Source organism: Rhamphochromis sp. 'chilingali', assembly GCF_963969265.1.
Source record: "Rhamphochromis sp. 'chilingali' genome assembly, chromosome: 4".
NCBI lineage: Eukaryota > Metazoa > Chordata > Actinopteri > Cichliformes > Cichlidae > Rhamphochromis > Rhamphochromis sp. 'chilingali'.
This window is the reverse complement of record NC_137948.1, coordinates 39024761-39042857: the sequence shown is the minus strand read 5'-3', so window position 1 is coordinate 39042857 and position 18097 is coordinate 39024761. Positions and strand designations below refer to the sequence as shown.

The 18097-nt window shown below is 43.3% G+C and overlaps 1 protein-coding gene across 1 annotated transcript in view; it reads right to left on the bottom strand.

Moving 5' to 3' along the window:
* slit1b (slit homolog 1b) overlaps positions 1 to 17732 on the bottom strand; it is an 82374-nt gene extending 64642 nt beyond the window's left edge. The window contains exon 1 of the mRNA XM_080881552.1: positions 17096 to 17732. Coding sequence (XP_080737678.1) covers positions 17096 to 17343 — 248 coding nt within the window. The 5' untranslated portion in view covers positions 17344 to 17732. The remainder of the gene's footprint in view (positions 1 to 17095) is intronic.
* Between the last annotated feature and the right edge of the window lie 365 nt (positions 17733 to 18097).

The following is an 18097-nucleotide window of genomic DNA, read 5'->3' as shown; positions in this document are numbered from 1 at the left end:
TATGTCTGCTATAGCAACTTCCCTTCTAAAATATAGTACTCTATTGTATAGATGAACAACATGTAATTGTCAGTTTACACTAATGTAATTTGTAATACTTCAATATTGACAGTATATGATTGTCCTCAGAATTAACAGGAGACAACCTGGTGGTGGTCGCCCACGTGTTTTGACTGACCAGCAGGAGTTGGCTGTGGTGGAAATGGTCAGGGCAAGGAATGACATACGGCTGTCTGAAATCAAACAGGCTATTGAGAACAACAATGACACCTTTGCCAATGTGCCATCAATTAGCCTTCCAACGATTGCCCGGCTTTTGAAGAAGCACCAGGTTTCCATGAAACAAATTTACTTGGTTCCTTTTGAGAGGAACAATGTCCGGGTGAAACAACTGCGTTCAGAATATATTCAGGTACAACACTAAACTGGCATGCAATTACTGTAACAGTACTGACAACTATTAGTTGTAAAAAAAACTAACTAAATTATCATTTTAGAGGGTGATGGAGCTGGACACTGCTGTGAATCATCACAAGTATATTTTTGTTGATGAGGCCGGTTTCAATCTGGCAAAAACTAGACGCAGAGGACGTAACCTTATTGGACAAAGGGCTACCATCCAAGTCCCTGGACAACGTGGAGGAAACATCTCAATGGGTGCAGCTATATCTGAAGATGGTGTGGTAGGCTGTAGACCAGTTCTAGGGTCATACAACACTGAACACCTGATAGTTTTTTTTTAAATGAACTGGAGCAGGCCTGTCAGGGAGAAGACATTGTCTATGTTGTTGTGTGGGACAATGTCAGCTTCCACCATGCACAGCTGGTTCAGGAATGGTTTCAAACACATCCTCGCTTCATGACACTCTATCTTCCACCATATTCCCCTTTCCTCAACCCAATTGAGGAATTCTTCTCTACATGGAGGTGGAAGGTGTATGATCGCCATCCCCATGAGCATGTCTCCCTTCTTCAAGCCATGTGTGAAACTTGTGGTGATATAACTGCTGAGCAATGTCAAGCCTGGATTCGTCATGCCAGGAGATTTTTCCCACGGTGCCTGAACAACGAAGACATCCACTGTGATGTTGATGAAAATTTATGGCCCAATGTTAATGACCGGCTTGATTAATTGTGTAAAAGTGATGAAAATAAAATACAAAATATATTGTGCTTATGTAAATGACTTGTTGTTTTTTCTCCCTTTTTCGTGTGTGTGTGTGTGTGTGTCTGTGTATGTGTGTGTGTGTGTGTGTGTGTATATGTATATATGTATATATGTATATGTGTGTATATATATATATATATATATATATATATATGTGTATATGTGTATATATGTATATGTGTATATGTATATGTGTATATGTGTATATATATGTATGTATGTATGTATGTATGTGTGTATATATATATATATATATATATATATATATATATATATATATATATATTTAAAAAAACACCCAGCACGCCCCTGCGGGCGGTTTATCCTTCAAGCTCGGGTCCTCTACCAGAGGCCTGGGAGCTTGAGGGTCCTGCGCAGTATCTTAGCTGTTCCCAGGACTGCGCTCTTCTGGACAGAGATCTCCGATGTTATTCCCGGGATCTGCTGGAGCCACTCGCCTAGCTTGGGAGTCACCGCACCTAGTGCTCCGATTACCACAGGGACCACCATTACCTTCACCCTCCACATCCTCTCGAGCTCTTCTCTGAGCCCTTGGTATTTCTTGGTGTTCCTTCTTCCTGATGTTGCTGTCATTCGGAACCGCTACATCGATCACTACGGCCGTCTTCTTCTGTTTGTCTACCACCACTATGTCCGGTTGGTTAGCCACCACCATTTTGTCCGTCTGTATCTGGAAGTCCCACAGGATCTTAGCTCGGTCATTCTCCACCACCCTTGGGGGCATCTCCCATTTTGACCTCGGGACTTCCAGGTTATACTCGGCACAGATGTTCCTGTACACTATGCCGGCCACTTGGTTATGGCGTTCCATGTATGCCTTGCCTGCTAGCATCTTGCACCCTGCTGTTATGTGCTGGATTGTCTCTGGGACATCTTTACACAGCCTGCACCTGGGGTCTTGCCTGGTGTGATAGACCCCAGCCTCTATGGATCTTGTACTCAGAGCTTGTTCTTGTGCTGCCATGATTAGTGCCTCTGTGCTGTCTTTCAGTCCAGCTTTGTCCAGCCACTGGTAGGATTTCTGGATATCAGCCACCTCCTCTATCTGCCGGTGGTACATACCGTGCAGGGGCCTGTCCTTCCATGATGGTTCCTCGTCTCCCTCCTCTTTCTTGGGTTTCTGCTGCCTGAGGTATTCACTGAGCACTCGGTCAGTTGGGGCCATCTTCCTAATGTATTCTTGGATGTTCGTTGTCTCATCCTGGACTGTGGTGCTGACACTCACCAGTCCCCGGCCCCCTTCCTTCCGCTTAGCGTACAGCCTCAGGGTGCTGGATTTGGGGTGAAACCCTCCATGCATGGTAAGGAGCTTTCTTGTCTTTATGTCAGTGGCTTCTATCTCCTCCTTTGGCCAGCCTATTACCCCAGCAGGGTACCTGATCACGGGCAGGGCGTACGTGTTGATGGCCCAGATCTTGTTCTTACCATTCAGCTGACTCCTCAGGACTTGCCTGACCCTCTGCAGGTACTTGGTGGTTGCAGCTTTTCTAGCGGCCTCTTCATGGTTCCCATTCGCCTGTGGGATCCCCAAGTACTTGTAACTGTCCTCTATGTCTGCAATGTTGCCTTCTGGTAGTTCAATCCCCTCAGTTCTGACTACCTTCCCTCTCTTTGTTACCATCCGACTACACTTCTCCAGTCCGAACGACATTCCAATGTCATTGCTGTATAGCCTGGTAGTGTGGATCAGTGAATCGATGTCTCGTTCACTCTTGGCATACAGCTTGATGTCATCCATGTACAGGAGGTGGCTGACAACTGCTCCGTTCTGTAGTCGGTATCCGTAGCCAGTCTTGTTAATGATCTCACTGAGGGGGTTCAGGCCTATGCAGAACAGCAGTGGGGACAGAGCATCTCCTTGGTAGATCCCGCACTTGATGGTGACTTGTGCTATGGGCTTGGAGTTGGCCTCTAGTGTTGTACGCCACATCCCCATTGAGTTCCTGATGAAGGCTCTTAGGGTCCCATTGATCTTGTACAATTCTAGGCATTCCAGTATCCAGCTGTGGGGCATTGAGTCATAGGCCTTCTTGTAATCAATCCAGGCAGTGCACAGGTTGGTCCGTCTGGTCTTGCAGTCTCGGCTGATTGTTCTGTCTACCAGTAGCTGGTGTTTTGCGCCTCTGGTATTCTTGCCAATTCCTTTCTGTGTCCCGCTCATGTATTGACCCATGTGCCTGTTCATCTTAGCCGATATGATGCCTGACAGGAGCTTCCATGTAGTACTGAGGCAGGTTATTGGTCGGTAGTTGGAGGGGACCGGTCCCTTCTTGGGGTCCTTGGGGATCAGGACCGTCCGGCCTTCAGTTAGCCATTCCGGGTGTCTCTCGTTAACTAGCAGCTGGTTCATTTGTGCTGCCAGACGCTCGTGGAGTGCAGTCAGCTTCTTCAGCCAGTAGGCGTGAACCATGTCGGGCCCTGGTGCTGTCCAACTCTTCATACTGGAGACCCTTTCTTGGATATCTGCCACTGTGATGGTTACTGGACCCTGTTCAGGGAGGTCGCTGTGGTCAGCCCTCAGATCCTCTAGCCACTGAGCATTGCCGTTATGGGTTGCATCCCTCTCCCATATGCTCTTCCAGTATTGCTCCGTCTCCAGCCTTGGTGGTGCTGTTCTCTTATTGTTCCCTTGCCACTGAGAGTACACCTTTGCTGGTTCTGTGGAGAACAGCTGGTTTATTCTCCTGCCTTCTATCTCTCTGGTGTACCTCCTCAAGCGGCTGGCCAAGGCTGTGAGTCTTTGCTTGGCAGTTTCCAAGGCCTCAGGTATGGACAGCTTGCTGTATTTCTTAGGCACCTTATTTGTCGCACCTTTCTGCAACTCCGTTAGTTGGCTAACCTCCCTCCGTGCTACTTTGATCTTGCCCTCTAGCCTCCTTCTCCATGGAGGGTACTGCCCCTTGTCGCTGTTCAACTTGTAGCCAAGCATCTCACTGATCACTGTTGCCGTATTGTAGATCAGCTTGTTAGTGTCGGTAATCGTGGTTGTAGGTATTGCCCGTAGTGCTGCATTAACATCATCTAGCAGACCTTCTGAGGGAACTTCACGTAATCTTGGTAACCGGCTACGCGGGATCCAGGTTTCAAGCTTGGCCATGATCCTATTTTTCAGGTCAGTTCCTCTCGCACTCAACGATCCTTCTCCTATCGCACTTGGGGCTATGTACCCAATCTCGGGTGGGGGTGATGATATCTCCCCCCTGACCTGGCGTCCTGACTCCTCCTTGCCGTAGCATTTGTGTTGTACCTCGTCAATCTCTAGCTGTGAGAGCAGTCCCTTCTTTCGAATGTTGGAACACTGAGCTACTAGTTGTTTCGCCGTCATTGTGGATGTTGGGTATCGAAGAATCCATAGGTCCCTCATCCTATTCATGTAGCCCCTTCCGCCGGGGTTACTTGCATAGTAGCATTCCAACAACGCCCTGTTTTCGTCTCTTGCCCACCGATGCCTTCTTGTTCCAGTAGCCCACTTTTCGTCAGGGTGCCCTGGTTCCTCAACACCTGACGCGGACCTTGTTGATCCGGGCGACGTCCGAGCCGGCATGCCTTCATATTTATCTGTCTCGCTCATGTCTGCGGTAGGCTTGCTTAGCATAGGGGGTCTAGCCTTAGGACCCTTACTGGATACAGACGCCCCAGGCAGGAATCGAACTTGCGATCCTCTGTTCCAAAGGCGTGTAGTCTAACCACTACGCTATCCAGCTATATATATATATATATATATATATATATATATATATATAAATTTTGGTTATGTTACGTCCCTCTGCAGCTTCTAATCGTCTCAGTGTTTTCAGCTGGTGCTAATTGGCCACACCTAGTCAGGTGTGGATAAAAGCATACCTGAGGCAAGCTTCCCGGCAGTGCACTAGTCTTTGCCTTGGTGGCACCAGCCATTTTAGCCAACCTGGTTTTCCATTTTAGGATGAAACCTCTTCTCACCCACACTCTGTTATTCATCTCTGTTTTTATGTTGCGGCTTTTGAGCCGGGTCGTAACATAAGTGGGGGCTCGTCCGGGATCTTTGGACATTTTAGTGGAGACTGAATATCAGTCTTTTGTTTTGCTTTTAAGTGGGTGAGTGATGGTGTTCAGTGTAACTGTGCAAACTCCCTTTAGTAAGTGTGTTTCAGCTGGGTGACTGTGCTGCCCTTCCATCGAAGCACTTGTTTGTTGTTTTGCTTTATTGTTTTAGTTTATTGTGTTTGGTGGCTATCCTGGGTGGGGGTACGCTTCAGAGTTTGGTAGAAGACTATATCTCTGGTCTGCTGCCTGCTCTCGAGTTCGCGTTTAAAGTTGCCTCGAGCCTGGTACACCACTGAAGACTAGGGTAGGAAAAGTAAGGGTTTTTTTTGTTTTTAGTGTTTTAGGCTGGGAGTTGCACATAGTAAATCAGTGGCACCAAACTTGGTAGGAGGTTTGAGACCATTCATGATTATGGTCTGTAGCTGAGGCAGGTAGGCTGTTTTTAAGTTGGCATTGTGTGTACACCGTGTGTGCATATGTCAGTGTTGATAGATGCTAATGAGATCCTTGTGAGGTGAGCGTTTTGTGATGTGACCTTTAGTGTTGTGGGGAATATGGCTATTTTGTTGGATCACTTGTGAGTGTTGTTGGCCAGGTGATGGCAATAACACTGTGGGGTGCTGAGCCACCCTTGATGTGATCATTGTGTGGCCATAGCTCTCTATTTTGTGGTTGGTCACTAGTGTGCTTGATTTACTGAACTTTTTGGATTAGAGTAACTTGTTGTGGTATAGGGCCACTTGTATGTGACTGTGTGGTGGAGACAACAGATCACTTGTGATTATTTGTTTGCTACTTTGGGTTTTGTGTTGTAGCAGGTCAGGTAATCATTTTGGGTTTGACTGTTGTGCTCCTTTGTGTTGGTCACATGTTACTTTTTGTGTGTTCAGTGTGGCAACTTCAGATCCTCATGTAGGGGCATCCATGCTTAAAGATGCCAAGTTACTTTTGAGGGATCAAGGCTTCAGAGGGACTTTTAATTTGTTTAGGGGTCCTAGAGGAACCCTTTTAAGGGAGGAGGTGTTACGTCCCTCTGCAGCTTCTAATCGTCTCAGTGTTTTCAGCTGGTGCTAATTGGCCACACCTAGTCAGGTGTGGATAAAAGCATACCTGAGGCAAGCTTCCCGACAGTGCACTAGTCTTTGCCTTGGTGGCACCAGCCATTTTAGCCAACCTGGTTTTCCATTTTAGGATGAAACCTCTTCTCACCCACACTCTGTTATTCATCTCTGTTTTTATGTTGCGGCTTTTGAGCCGGGTCGTAACACTGAACATAAGTGTAATATTTGCTGTGTAAAGTTTTACAGTTCAGTTACACTCATTCATCACCAAGGACAATTTGAAACGCTTACCTTGTATTATTTGCTCCTGTATGAAATGATTGGTAAAAGTACTACGTTGAAAAAAGATCTTACTGTTTTGTTTGGGTGAGTAAAGCAAATGTTCTCAGAATATATCACAATGATCATATGTTCTGCAACAATGATTAACTGGAATGAAAATATGTGCAAATACAATGAACTCATGACATCAGATTTGAAAGAATGACTAGTGGTGTTACAAATGTGATCAAATGTGAGTTTTGTACTGAGAGATTTGAAAATGCACACTTTAGTTGTGAAAATAGTACCAAACCAATTAAAAGAAACTGTAACAGAAACTGTATTTCCAGGTGGATGGAGCATGATAGCTAATAGCCCTTTTCCACTAGTACCTACTTAGCTCGATGTGACTCGACTCTACTTGGTTTCGATCGTTTTGCATTACAATTATAGCAACACGGCCAAAAGTCCTGTAATGTTGTCGAGTTTAAAAAAATATTGGGTTTTGTGAAGGAGATGCTCTCGTGACTCATCAAGTGACCCCACTTACTAGCCAATCGGTGGCATCTAGTCTATTGGCATCACATTTTCTGATTGCTTGGAACCCTAGCCACCCAACAGAAAAGCCTGTCGAGACGATCTGAGTAGGTACTGGTCGAAAAGGCAAATTTAGGGCCAATGATGCTTAATTTTGAAGACTCCAAGAAGTATTCTCTTATTTTTCGGTAGTTGAATTTCATTTTATTTTTTAAAATATGTGAGCAATAATTTACTAGAATTTGTGCCTTTGCAGTGCAATTAAGGGGGCACCGTTTTAATTTACCCAGCAGAAACTAATGGTCCACTGGAGGATTTTCAGTGGTACAAGCCTTACATTATGCTGTTAGACTGTTATTGTCGTTGAACCCAAGAAAACGTGGTCGCTAAATTCATCTTTTCAGTGCAGCTGTTATGAGTTGGAATTCAGAACCCAACACATGAGGTTGCTTCTGTGTACTGCCAGGTAGCCCCCCTTTCAGACTTGATCATAAATGTTGTTGACACAGACGCGGACAACTGGAGACACATCAGCCCACTGGCCAATCCTGTTATACATCTTTGAAGTCCGGCGCCTTCAATGGTGGACTGTAATGTAAATCTTCATGGACAAGCCCATGCAGTCAGAAAAAAAAGAGGTGTACTGGTATCTGCACAGACCCTCAAGTCCAGTGTCTGATTATGACATTTATATCACACTGACACAAAAAGACTTGTGGCTGCAGATTTATAGTTGGGGTTGTTGTTTTTTATTGTTTGCTTTTTATTAATATACTGCTGCTTTGCTGTCCTCAGTTATTGCTCTTGTACATTTTGGTCCTGGTTTAAACTCGTCTGTTGATTTTGTTTTAGGTTAGCTGTGATTGAATTCCAGACCTTATTAGAGATAAACATCACATTAAAGGAGCTAATTAAGCCAGGTGCGTTTCCAAGGATGTTGTGTCATCTCAATCATTAAAAGTATAAAAGAGAAATGTAGTTCTCGTGGTGTATGAAGTCCCATTCTGAACCTCTGAAATAACTGTTTTCCTTAATGCCAAAACACGTTTTTTCAAATGGATGTGATAAAGAAGAGTGGGGCTGACTGTGAAAATGCTTGCAAATAACTTATCAATCACAAGTCGTTAACCAATGAGCATACCACAGATGATCCTTTTAAAGCATCATATGAGCAGAATTTACAAAAGAGATGAATGAAGGACTTAAACACAGTCGAAAAGTGTTTACAGGGGTCAATCGGTCAGAGGTCAGGCGAATCATTTTGCTACTTACATCAAACACCCAAGGTCAAGTCATACACCTCACACATCATTTGTAAATGGCCTGTATTTATATAGCGCTTTACTAGTCCCTAAGGACCCCAAAGCGCTTTACATATCCAGTCATCCACCCATTCACACACAGATGATGGCAAGCTACATTGTAGCCACAGCTGCCCTGGGGCGCACTGACAGAGGCGAGGCTGCCGGACACTGGCGCCACCAGGCCCTCTGACCACCACCAGTAGGCAATGGGTGAAGTGTCTTGCCCAAGGACACAACGACCGAGACTGTCCAAGCCGGGGCTCGAACCGGCAAACTTCCGATTACAAGGCAAACTCCCAACTCTTGAGCCACGATCGCCCCTTATCTTGTAGTATATATCTTGGTTAGGATTAAACATAGACATAAGCAACAACTTGGGTAAAAATTGGGTAAAAATACAACTGCTATTATGTCTCCTGGGGTGCTAAGCGGGGCTCACTGAAACAATTACTTATAAATTTGTGAACACTAGGCTATACAGTGTGATTGCTCTGTACATGGATGCAGAAAATCATATTGCTTTTTCATGACTGTTTCATGTTTTGTTGTGAGACTAGGCTGGTGCCAATGGTGTGTTACAGACTAGGATCATATTCAGCTGGCCATGTACAAACCACAGTTCTATTAGAAATGGAGGGATCCATCAAGCTAAGTTTGAATTGTCAGGATCTTGATGTTGATAAGTCTAAACAAACATCAAACTGGCTTAATTGTCATCAAGAGAAGCTGAAAAAAAACTGAGGTAGAAGTAGAAAATCAACTGAAGTTTGGAAGAACTCCAAGCATGTCCCCTCCTGCCTTTCTCACTGCAACCCAGGGTGGGCTCTTTCTTTTGTTGGTGAAATGAAAACAGAACAATCTGTACAAGATGCTACGGAGCAGGTTTCACGGGTTGTTTCCAGCCAGCCCTCAAGTGCTTCATTTGGCCCAAGATCTGACCATGACCAATATTCCACCCAGAGACTCACGGATACATGAAATAAAGAGTGGCAGCAAAAAATTCTGCTGTTCAGAACAAAGTCATTTCCTGACATGAAAAGAAAACCAGGCAGCTTTTATTGATAAATTACAATCTGTCTAAAACCAACTTTGTGAAAGATTACCGAGTCAACACTAAACTGTACTGCAGATGTAAAAGGCAATTTCAGTTTTCTCTCCTCCCCTCTTCTATTATCACTCTTATGCCTTTCATCATCTCCCATCCTCACCAATTCTTGTCCTTCACATTTTCTCTTCTTTTACTGTCAACTTTAAAAAAAAACTCTTTCTTTCTCGTCCTGCTTTCCTTCTCACTTCTTTTGCTCCTTTCTCCTGTTAACTCTCTTTCTCCTCAGTCACACCAAGGTGAATGAGACTAATATTAAGAGTCAAGCATACATGCACAGGTCTAATGGCACTTCATTAGGGGCACCTTTTCCACTGAGGGGCCGCAGGAAGAATGGTTAGATGAGAGATGTGGAGAGAGAGAACGAGAGAGAAAGAGGGGCAGTGGGAAAAGCTGAGGTGGCAGTTAGTGTAAATGAAAAGGAAAGGACTGGAAAATATGAAATTGACAGTAAAACAGAACAAATACTGAAGGGGAAATGTCACGGTCCTGAGTCTGTGGACTTAGTGTTTTTCTGTTTGTATTAGTTATCTTTGATTTCATGATGTGTTTTGATTTTCTTGGGTTTGATTTCTGTCGCTAGTATTCCTAACCCCTAGGTCCTGGGCATTTCTTGTGTTCTCCTTCTTAGGTCGTGGTTCTGTGTTACTTCTGTTAGTATACAGTCGTCTCTGTCAGTGTGTCTTTTGTTCTGTCACTGTATCCCCTAGTTTAGTCCACGTCTGTTTAGTTTCCTGTTTTACTTTGAAAGTCTGTGTACTATGTCAATGTGTTGAGTTTTGCCTCCCCTTGTCTTGTCACGTCTGATGAGTCCCAGCTGTGCTCTCCTCCTGTTTCACATTCCCTAATCACCTCAGTATGTATTTAAGCCCTGTGTTTTTCCCTGTCAGTTGTTGCGTCCTCCACGTTTGTTGTGTGTATCCATTGTCGTCTACCTTCAGCATCTCCTGTCTAGTTAGTTTAAGTTGTTTATTTATCGCCAAGGGTGACTCTCCAGCAAATAAAGCTGTCGTTTAAGTTAATGTTTTGTCTCCAAGTCCTGCACGTGGGTCCAGCCACTGACAGCCACACAACTCATCGTGACAGGAAAATATTCCACCTGTAAGTAGTTTTATTATTAGTCACAATTAAGCTCTTCACTTCTTTGTAACTAAAGTAAGTAGCTATCCAGGTTAGGTTAGGGTCATTGGAGCTAAATCTGTATCTCTATCTGGATTTATGGTGAGAGGTAAATCTTCATTGAATCAGTGTTAGAGTCCCTCATTAGTGGCAAAACCAGTTGCCACACGTGGTGTGTGAGGTGTGTGAGTCTTGGTTTCCTGCTCTTTGTTCACTGCGTCGGGCACTAACAGTAATCCTGCGCACACTCAATTAGCAGTCTTGCTGGCAGCTACCCGTAATGACACACACATACTTATGAAAGTAGACATTCTGATTAACATTTTCATCAGTGATTTATGCCCAATTTATATAATGATGCCATCCAGGAAAAGAAATGAACAGACCAGGAGTGTGCTTTTTAAATCTGCAGTGCATGACTGGCTGCCGTGCGTGGCAGGAGACTGGCTCGTTCAGTTGTTTACATTTGACTTGTGAGCGCGCGCACACACACACACATTTATTTTTCTCTCTGTCTTTTAGACACAAAGACCATCAACTTGAGTCTGACACAGACCTTAACCTGCACTTTCTCACACTCTCTCCCACATACAAGCACACTGAGTTAAGGTTTGTTTTAAGATTTCGTGTTTCTAATTGTGTTTTGGATTCATTAGCAGTGACACAGGGAGACACTTTAAAGAGTGTAGACCATTTTTGTTTGGCTGATTAAACCAGCAGAAATGTGCATTATCTCTAATTAAGAAATGCCAGTCCTGGAACAAACGCTTTTCAGTGTTACAGACAAACTAGACACAAACTCAGTGAGGTCACACCTTGATGTTGCCAAAGAATATAATGTGTTTTATATTACGATACATTTTCTGTCATGACTCGTGAAAATAGTAAGTTCGGTCACATGAACATCAGTTTCACGCCAACAACTAAAAGGTGGAGTGATGTCCACACTGTAAATATCCACAAGGAACATAACGAGAAATACTCAAGGTAGTTGGTGTGGTGGCTTATTAGATTACTGGACCGTTGATTTTCATAAACTCACCACATTCTGTCCAGTCAAACAAGTTAGCCATCCTTTCAATTTAGTTTTTTTTTTGTTTTGTTTTGTTTTTTTTAACCCTTGTGTGGTGTTCATATTTTTGTTACTCAGCCAGTGTTCATGGGTCTGGTGGACCCGCTAGAGTTTTGGCTTTCCAAATTAACACTATCAAACAATTTTATGTTAAATTACTCAACAGATGTTTGCTTAATCCCAATTACAAGCCAAATGAACAGCAAACATGGTTAATTTTTTCCCTTTACCTTTGTTAGATCACATTTATGAATCAATGTGCTTCTCGTGTTTTGGTTTTTTTTTTTTTTTTATAAAATGTTATAAAAAAATAAATCAGTTATAATCAAGTGGAGTGAGTGGAAAGACACAACACATTTACACGTGAAGCAATATGTTTCACAACTAAATGGGATCAGCTGCACATCAATGGTGACATTAGGCCCAGGGTTGTAAAACAGGGGGAGGCGGTGCACACACTTATCCCACACTGTCCAAGCAGATAGCTTGTCTCTCTGCCGTCGAGCTGGTCTGTCGTCTCGGTTATCAAAACGGATAATCCTGGAAATTTTGTGGAAGTTTTCCAGAGACATTGATGCACGGAAAGGTTTCTGCATCCCACAGGGATTCTGTGGATTCCCCTTTGGACCTGAAAACTCCTGCAAGGATAAGAACCCCAAAGTAGGCCTTTGGGGTTCTTGGATGAATTTGGTCCATCTCCTTCCACCTCTCTCCAAAAACACACCTTCCTTCTAGATCTGCAATCCAGAATAATTTTCTGGATGGAATCTGGGATGAAAAGCTCAAATGAAGACTTGATGTCCTGCACATGAGTAACTGTCAGCCGTGTTGGCCCTGGCTGATCACAGTAACAGCTCTGCAGGGTGGCTCATTTCTTGGGCAAGAAGACCATTCAATTTCACCAGTTATTGACATCCATATTTCTTCACTTGCTGTCTGGTGGGCTTGTTCTGGTCCGGGAGCTGGCTGCAGATGGGGTACTCGTCTTTGTTTTGTTACTAAATGGTGCTCAACCTCATCCTCTTCTTCAAAGTCACTGTCAGACTCTGAATTTTCAGAAATGTGAAATATTCTGAACCCTCTTTGTCAACATCATCATCCGAAGCCCCTCTCTCTTCCAAAATCAATTGGATGGCCCTCGCAGCAGATAATCTTTTGCCATCTTGATCAGTTGTGATAAAGAACCACACTGGCAAAGTCTTATTTATAGTATTATGCCCCTAATTTGCAGGTGGGACACGGTATGAGAAAATAAAATTGGGATCCCTCAAGAAAGAGGGTAAAATGTGCAGGAATGTAAGAGCAGACAGTGTTGATTGTTGAATTTTCAACAATGTTGCAACTTTGTGCGCGAGCAGGAGGGGAAGAAAACACTATCAGCAGCACCAGAAAGGAGGAAGACAGAGTGTGGGAACACAGGACCTACACTTTCAACACTTTTATTAGACCTGGGTCCAGTGGACCCGAACACCTTGTATGTAATGTAAATGCGTGGGGGGAGGTACAGTATGAGGTCATTGAAAATTAGTTCGGATTTATGTTCTTCACAGAAAATAAGCCAAAGCCAATGAATTTCAGGTTGAAAAAATAATTCATTGTTTAATTGTTCTTTTGAAAAAAACTGAAAACGGGTCTCACAGACCCGAACACCATACAAGGGTTAAACTGATCATTTGACACATTATTTAATATTGCATCATGTATTAAGGTATAAGCGGACATTTTAAGTGCATTAATTGCTACATTTAAGTAAATTTCCTAATAGGGAGCGACAGTTTTGACTTTTCAGTGCCATGAAATATTTAATGGACCATCCTGACCTTTATAAGTAATCATGCTGTTTCTCAATTTCTGGTTTTACTTCAGTTGTGTTCTCCATAAAATCACACACAATTCCTTTTAAAGACTTCACAGAGACACTTTTTACAGTGAAATTAGTAAAGAAAGAATTTTTAGACACCTTTAAAAATGAACAGCAATACAAATTATCTTCTTAGTGAGATTTGTTAATTACAGTTGAACTCAAGCACAACAGACATTTTTTTTCATATCAGAAGAAACATGAAAACATTTTTTTTTTTTTTTTTTTTTTTTTTTTTTAAAAACTTGTGTGGTAGCTTATTGGCTTTAATGTACATGCACCGATTCTGCTTATATGTAGCCCCCAGAGATCAGTTTTGAGCCAGGAATCACACTGACTAACTGTACCTAACTGACTGTTTATTTATTTTTGTCAGACAGGTTATTTTTATCATGCTGCCCTTCTTATAAGTTGATCCACTTCACTCTAAGCCCTGGTTATGAAAGCAAGAGCAGGAAAAACACAAGTTTTGTTTTTATGATTTATGACGATAATTTAATCTGGATTAAACACAAACTAAACGGATCAGCACCAGAAAACTCCAAAAACAATCTGTAAGTGTTCAGTAAAGTCCTTCACAAAAACCTCATAAGTGCAGTGTTTTGTCTAGTACCAGCGCACACGTTCCTGTACTCATCGGCATTTCTTCACAGATTTTCCTCTCTATGGCTTTCACACACACTTTCCTCTTCTCAAATAACCATGCTCATCAGGGCCCAAAGGGGCATCCATTTTTCAGTGTTGCCATGACAATCCCAGTGAGGAGGGGTGTTTAGTTTGACTGGTGCAGTCACGTTGATAAATGACCCTCTTATTGCTGGCTGTCGCCCAGGGATTACTGTATACACTCTCTCCCTCTTTTGCTCCCTCACACACACACAATCACGCCGACTCTCTTTCCCCCAGTGGCTAGCTGTCCAGCTGATACACACACTCAGATCACTTTACATGCTAATTGGCCGACAAGACCTTTAACAAATAGCTGTCTAATGAGTCGTTACTCTCCACTGCAGGGCAGGGTCTTCCTGAGTCTACATAACCACGTGATGGGAAGAATGCGGAATAAAGATGCAACTCAGGGGTCAAAAGGTCACATTGGCTATGTATAGAAAGCCTGATTGATTGATTGAAATAAGAGCATGATACCCATTTCAGACAGTGGCACAGGTTAAACCAACAACCCTATTGATCAGATTGCATTAGTGAAGCTGAGTCAGAAGCTGTCCAGGTTATCCCACCTCCAGTAGGAGAGAAAACAATTGGGTTCCTTCCAAAGAAAATAGATGTAAAATGTTGAGTCTGGAAGTCAAAGACTGAAAAACTAAACATCAAAGTGTCTTTGTTTTACTCTGGTTATAGATCCCACCATGAGTATCTATCAGTTTCTGTCCAACACACAATCTCTATGGAAAGTAAAAAACAGTGTGTTCCATATATTATCCAGAGCACCAGTGTCATTTACACATTTATGCATATAAGTATATAAATCACAACAACAGTTGCCTCAACATGCTTTACATTTGAAGATAAAAACTCTACAGCTGCATTCATTTCCACATTACCAAGCTGGAGGCAGAATTTATATTATTACCCATTTCTGCTCATCTAAATGAACCTGTGCTGGCATTCATGGCAATAAAATTATGTGAAAATTTTCAGTTTCACCACTGTGTCAGTTACTCTCACCCTGCAGAGCACCATCTAATATCTCACCATCTCACATAAATAGAAAAATGGGCAAGTGTGTCTACAGGCTCACAGTTTTTTCCAGGCCATTTCTCTTTGACCGAGAGCCCAAGCCCCCATTACCGATCATAAAGCTATTAGCCTTAGAGGGGAAAACATCCTCCACGCTACAGTAAACCAGAGAGGACCAAGGATAATGTATCTCTCTGCTGGCACCCCTGAAAGTCATCAATTATTCATACACAGGCACTCAACAACCTGAAATAAACACATACACTCACCATATACAAACACATACATGTTCACCAGGCACTGAGACAACCAGTCAATTCATACCTTCAGAGGCGGAGAGAAACAGATTAAGTACCTCCTAATTTATTTGTCCTCACTGCGGCGGAGTTTGTGTTTGCTGATACTGGAGCATTGCTTTGCATCCATGGGTCCACTGTTGAGGTGCATTGTGCTTATTTGCACCAATAATTGCCAAAAAAGGCAGACCACAAACCTGATGTCAGAAATTAATATTTGACTGTACCATAGAGTCATAGCAGAGGCAGTCCATCAAAGGCAAAAACAGGGCTCATTGGTAAAGGTGATAATTTGCACCATGTAGCACTCACACACCGAGACACCGAGCACAAGACGGCATTAGCAAAGATATGCAGCAATATTTTACCAGCAGTCATCATCTACTGCATTAGAAGATAAACCCTACCATGGTGTTTCACAGGCTGTTGTAAAACAGACACTTCTAGACATTTTTATAAACCTAAGAAACCAACAACGAAACCACAATCACTCGAGGAAGGTTTGTACAGCATGTAAGTATGTAAGGGTCGTTATAATTTGGTTTCATCAAAATCAGATCAGTAGGTCAGCCCTGACACTCTATTAAAGCTAAAAATACATACTTTTAATTACAGAGGCCTAAACGATAGATTTGGTCTGAAAATACAGTGCAGATTATGACTTGCAAGCGAGGAGCATAGGACAAATTTTCAGATTTATCAAATTTCTTCCTGTGCTTATTTTTCAGGTGCCTCGATATTGAGCAAATCTGTAAATTTTAATGTGATGTGGGCCAGCACATCATTACCACTGCCTACCATTTGTGCACTGACTGCATTAGACTGAGGTATGTGTGCAGCGCTCAGGAGAACTCTTTATCACTGCTTTCCTTCCACAGTGCATTTGCCCTACTGAAAAGAAACCCACTAAAAAATTAAGACACGATATTATAGTAAATAAAAAGAGAAACAGAAGAAAATGGATTAAAAACAAGTCCCGGGGAAGAGAAGAAGTTTTTTGAAGTTTTACGATACATCCTTTTTGAAAAGATGTAGATTTTTTTTTAAAAAAAGTTAAACATATAACTGGAAACATGAGATGTGGAGAAATTATGCTGCTGAGCAGCAACTGAATCCTGAAACTCAAGTGGATCAATCATGTGTGCATGTTTTCTGAGGTTAAACAGGCAACAGATGAAGAGAGACACCACAACAGAATATACACTGACACAAACAAGAAATAATATGCAACGCGTACTGTGAAATGCCTCAAAAGAGTGGGCTATACTGATAATTAAATCATCCACTGTAGACCCTGTTCACTCTGAAACTCCATCCTTGTTTTCTCATTTTTGCCCTTTAACAATTATACACGTGAGATCATATTCCTGCAGATACTGATATGTTGACCTATAAAGCAAACCTTTACCCAAACTCATAATTAACATAGATTTAAATAGCTCCTTGTTTATTTAAGTGAAGAGCAGCTATATGCCGTCACTTTGAAGGATTCCCCTCATCCTACTATGTGTCTATACACATTTGGTCCTCGGAGATGCAGTAGAATATAAATGCATATGTACTCACAGCCTCTCAGTGCCTCTGGGGATGTTTTTGGGCACAGTGTGGATCCCCAGGCCATGGCAGTCCACCGTGTTGCTCAGGCAGCTGCAGGGAGTGGGGCACGCCTCTGCACCTCCGTGACCTGCCAACAGCACCGTAACACTCCACGCCAACACCACCTGCATCCAAGATTGAGGAGCCCGGCCTGTGTCCACTGCAATCATCCCACAGCCTCCTGACCCAGCTCCATCCCCTCTTTTTCCAGCAGGCATTCTGCTCTCCTGCGGAGCTCCCCAACACTGCAGAAACCAGCCAACAGATCCTACCCTCTTCCTTCTGCCCGGGATGACTGACCAGTACTACCTCCTTAAAGAAGTGAGAACCAGCAGGAGAGTGTTTAAAGGGGCTGAGACAGCAGCATAGCCAAGTGAAGTTCAGCTCAAACTGAACGACTGCCACTTGATCCTGGAGTGGCCTTTCAGGGAAATAAAGGAGGAGGGAAAAAATACGAGTATGTCCTCTTCTTCTACTTGTCACCAGCTTTAGAGCTCCCTCCAATTGGCTTCTCTTCTTCTACTCTCTCTCTCTCTCTCTCTCTCTCATGCAGCTGTACAGTGTGCTCGCCTCTCCCCTCTACTTTTCATTGAGTCATTGTGCACTGAACAGTGAGCCACTAGGAAAAAAAAGAAAAAGAAAGGGGGTGTGGAGGGGGGACTCCCTCACTCCCTCTATCTCACACACACAGAGTAATCATCCATCAAAAGCTTTTACAAATAACAGCAGCAAGACTCCTCCTATGCCCCCCCCCCCCCCCCCCCCCCCCCCAACTCCACACATACACGCATACGCACACACCAGTACCCAGAGTGACCTCACATCTATTCAGTGGCAGCAGTAGCGGGGAGCCGCCACCATCACTGAAGGTGACAGCAGCCTTTCTCTCTCTCTTGCCCTCTCCTTCTTTTTGTCTATCTCGCTCGCCCACATGCGGTCTCCTCCCTTGGGGGAAAAAAAAGAGCCCGAGGC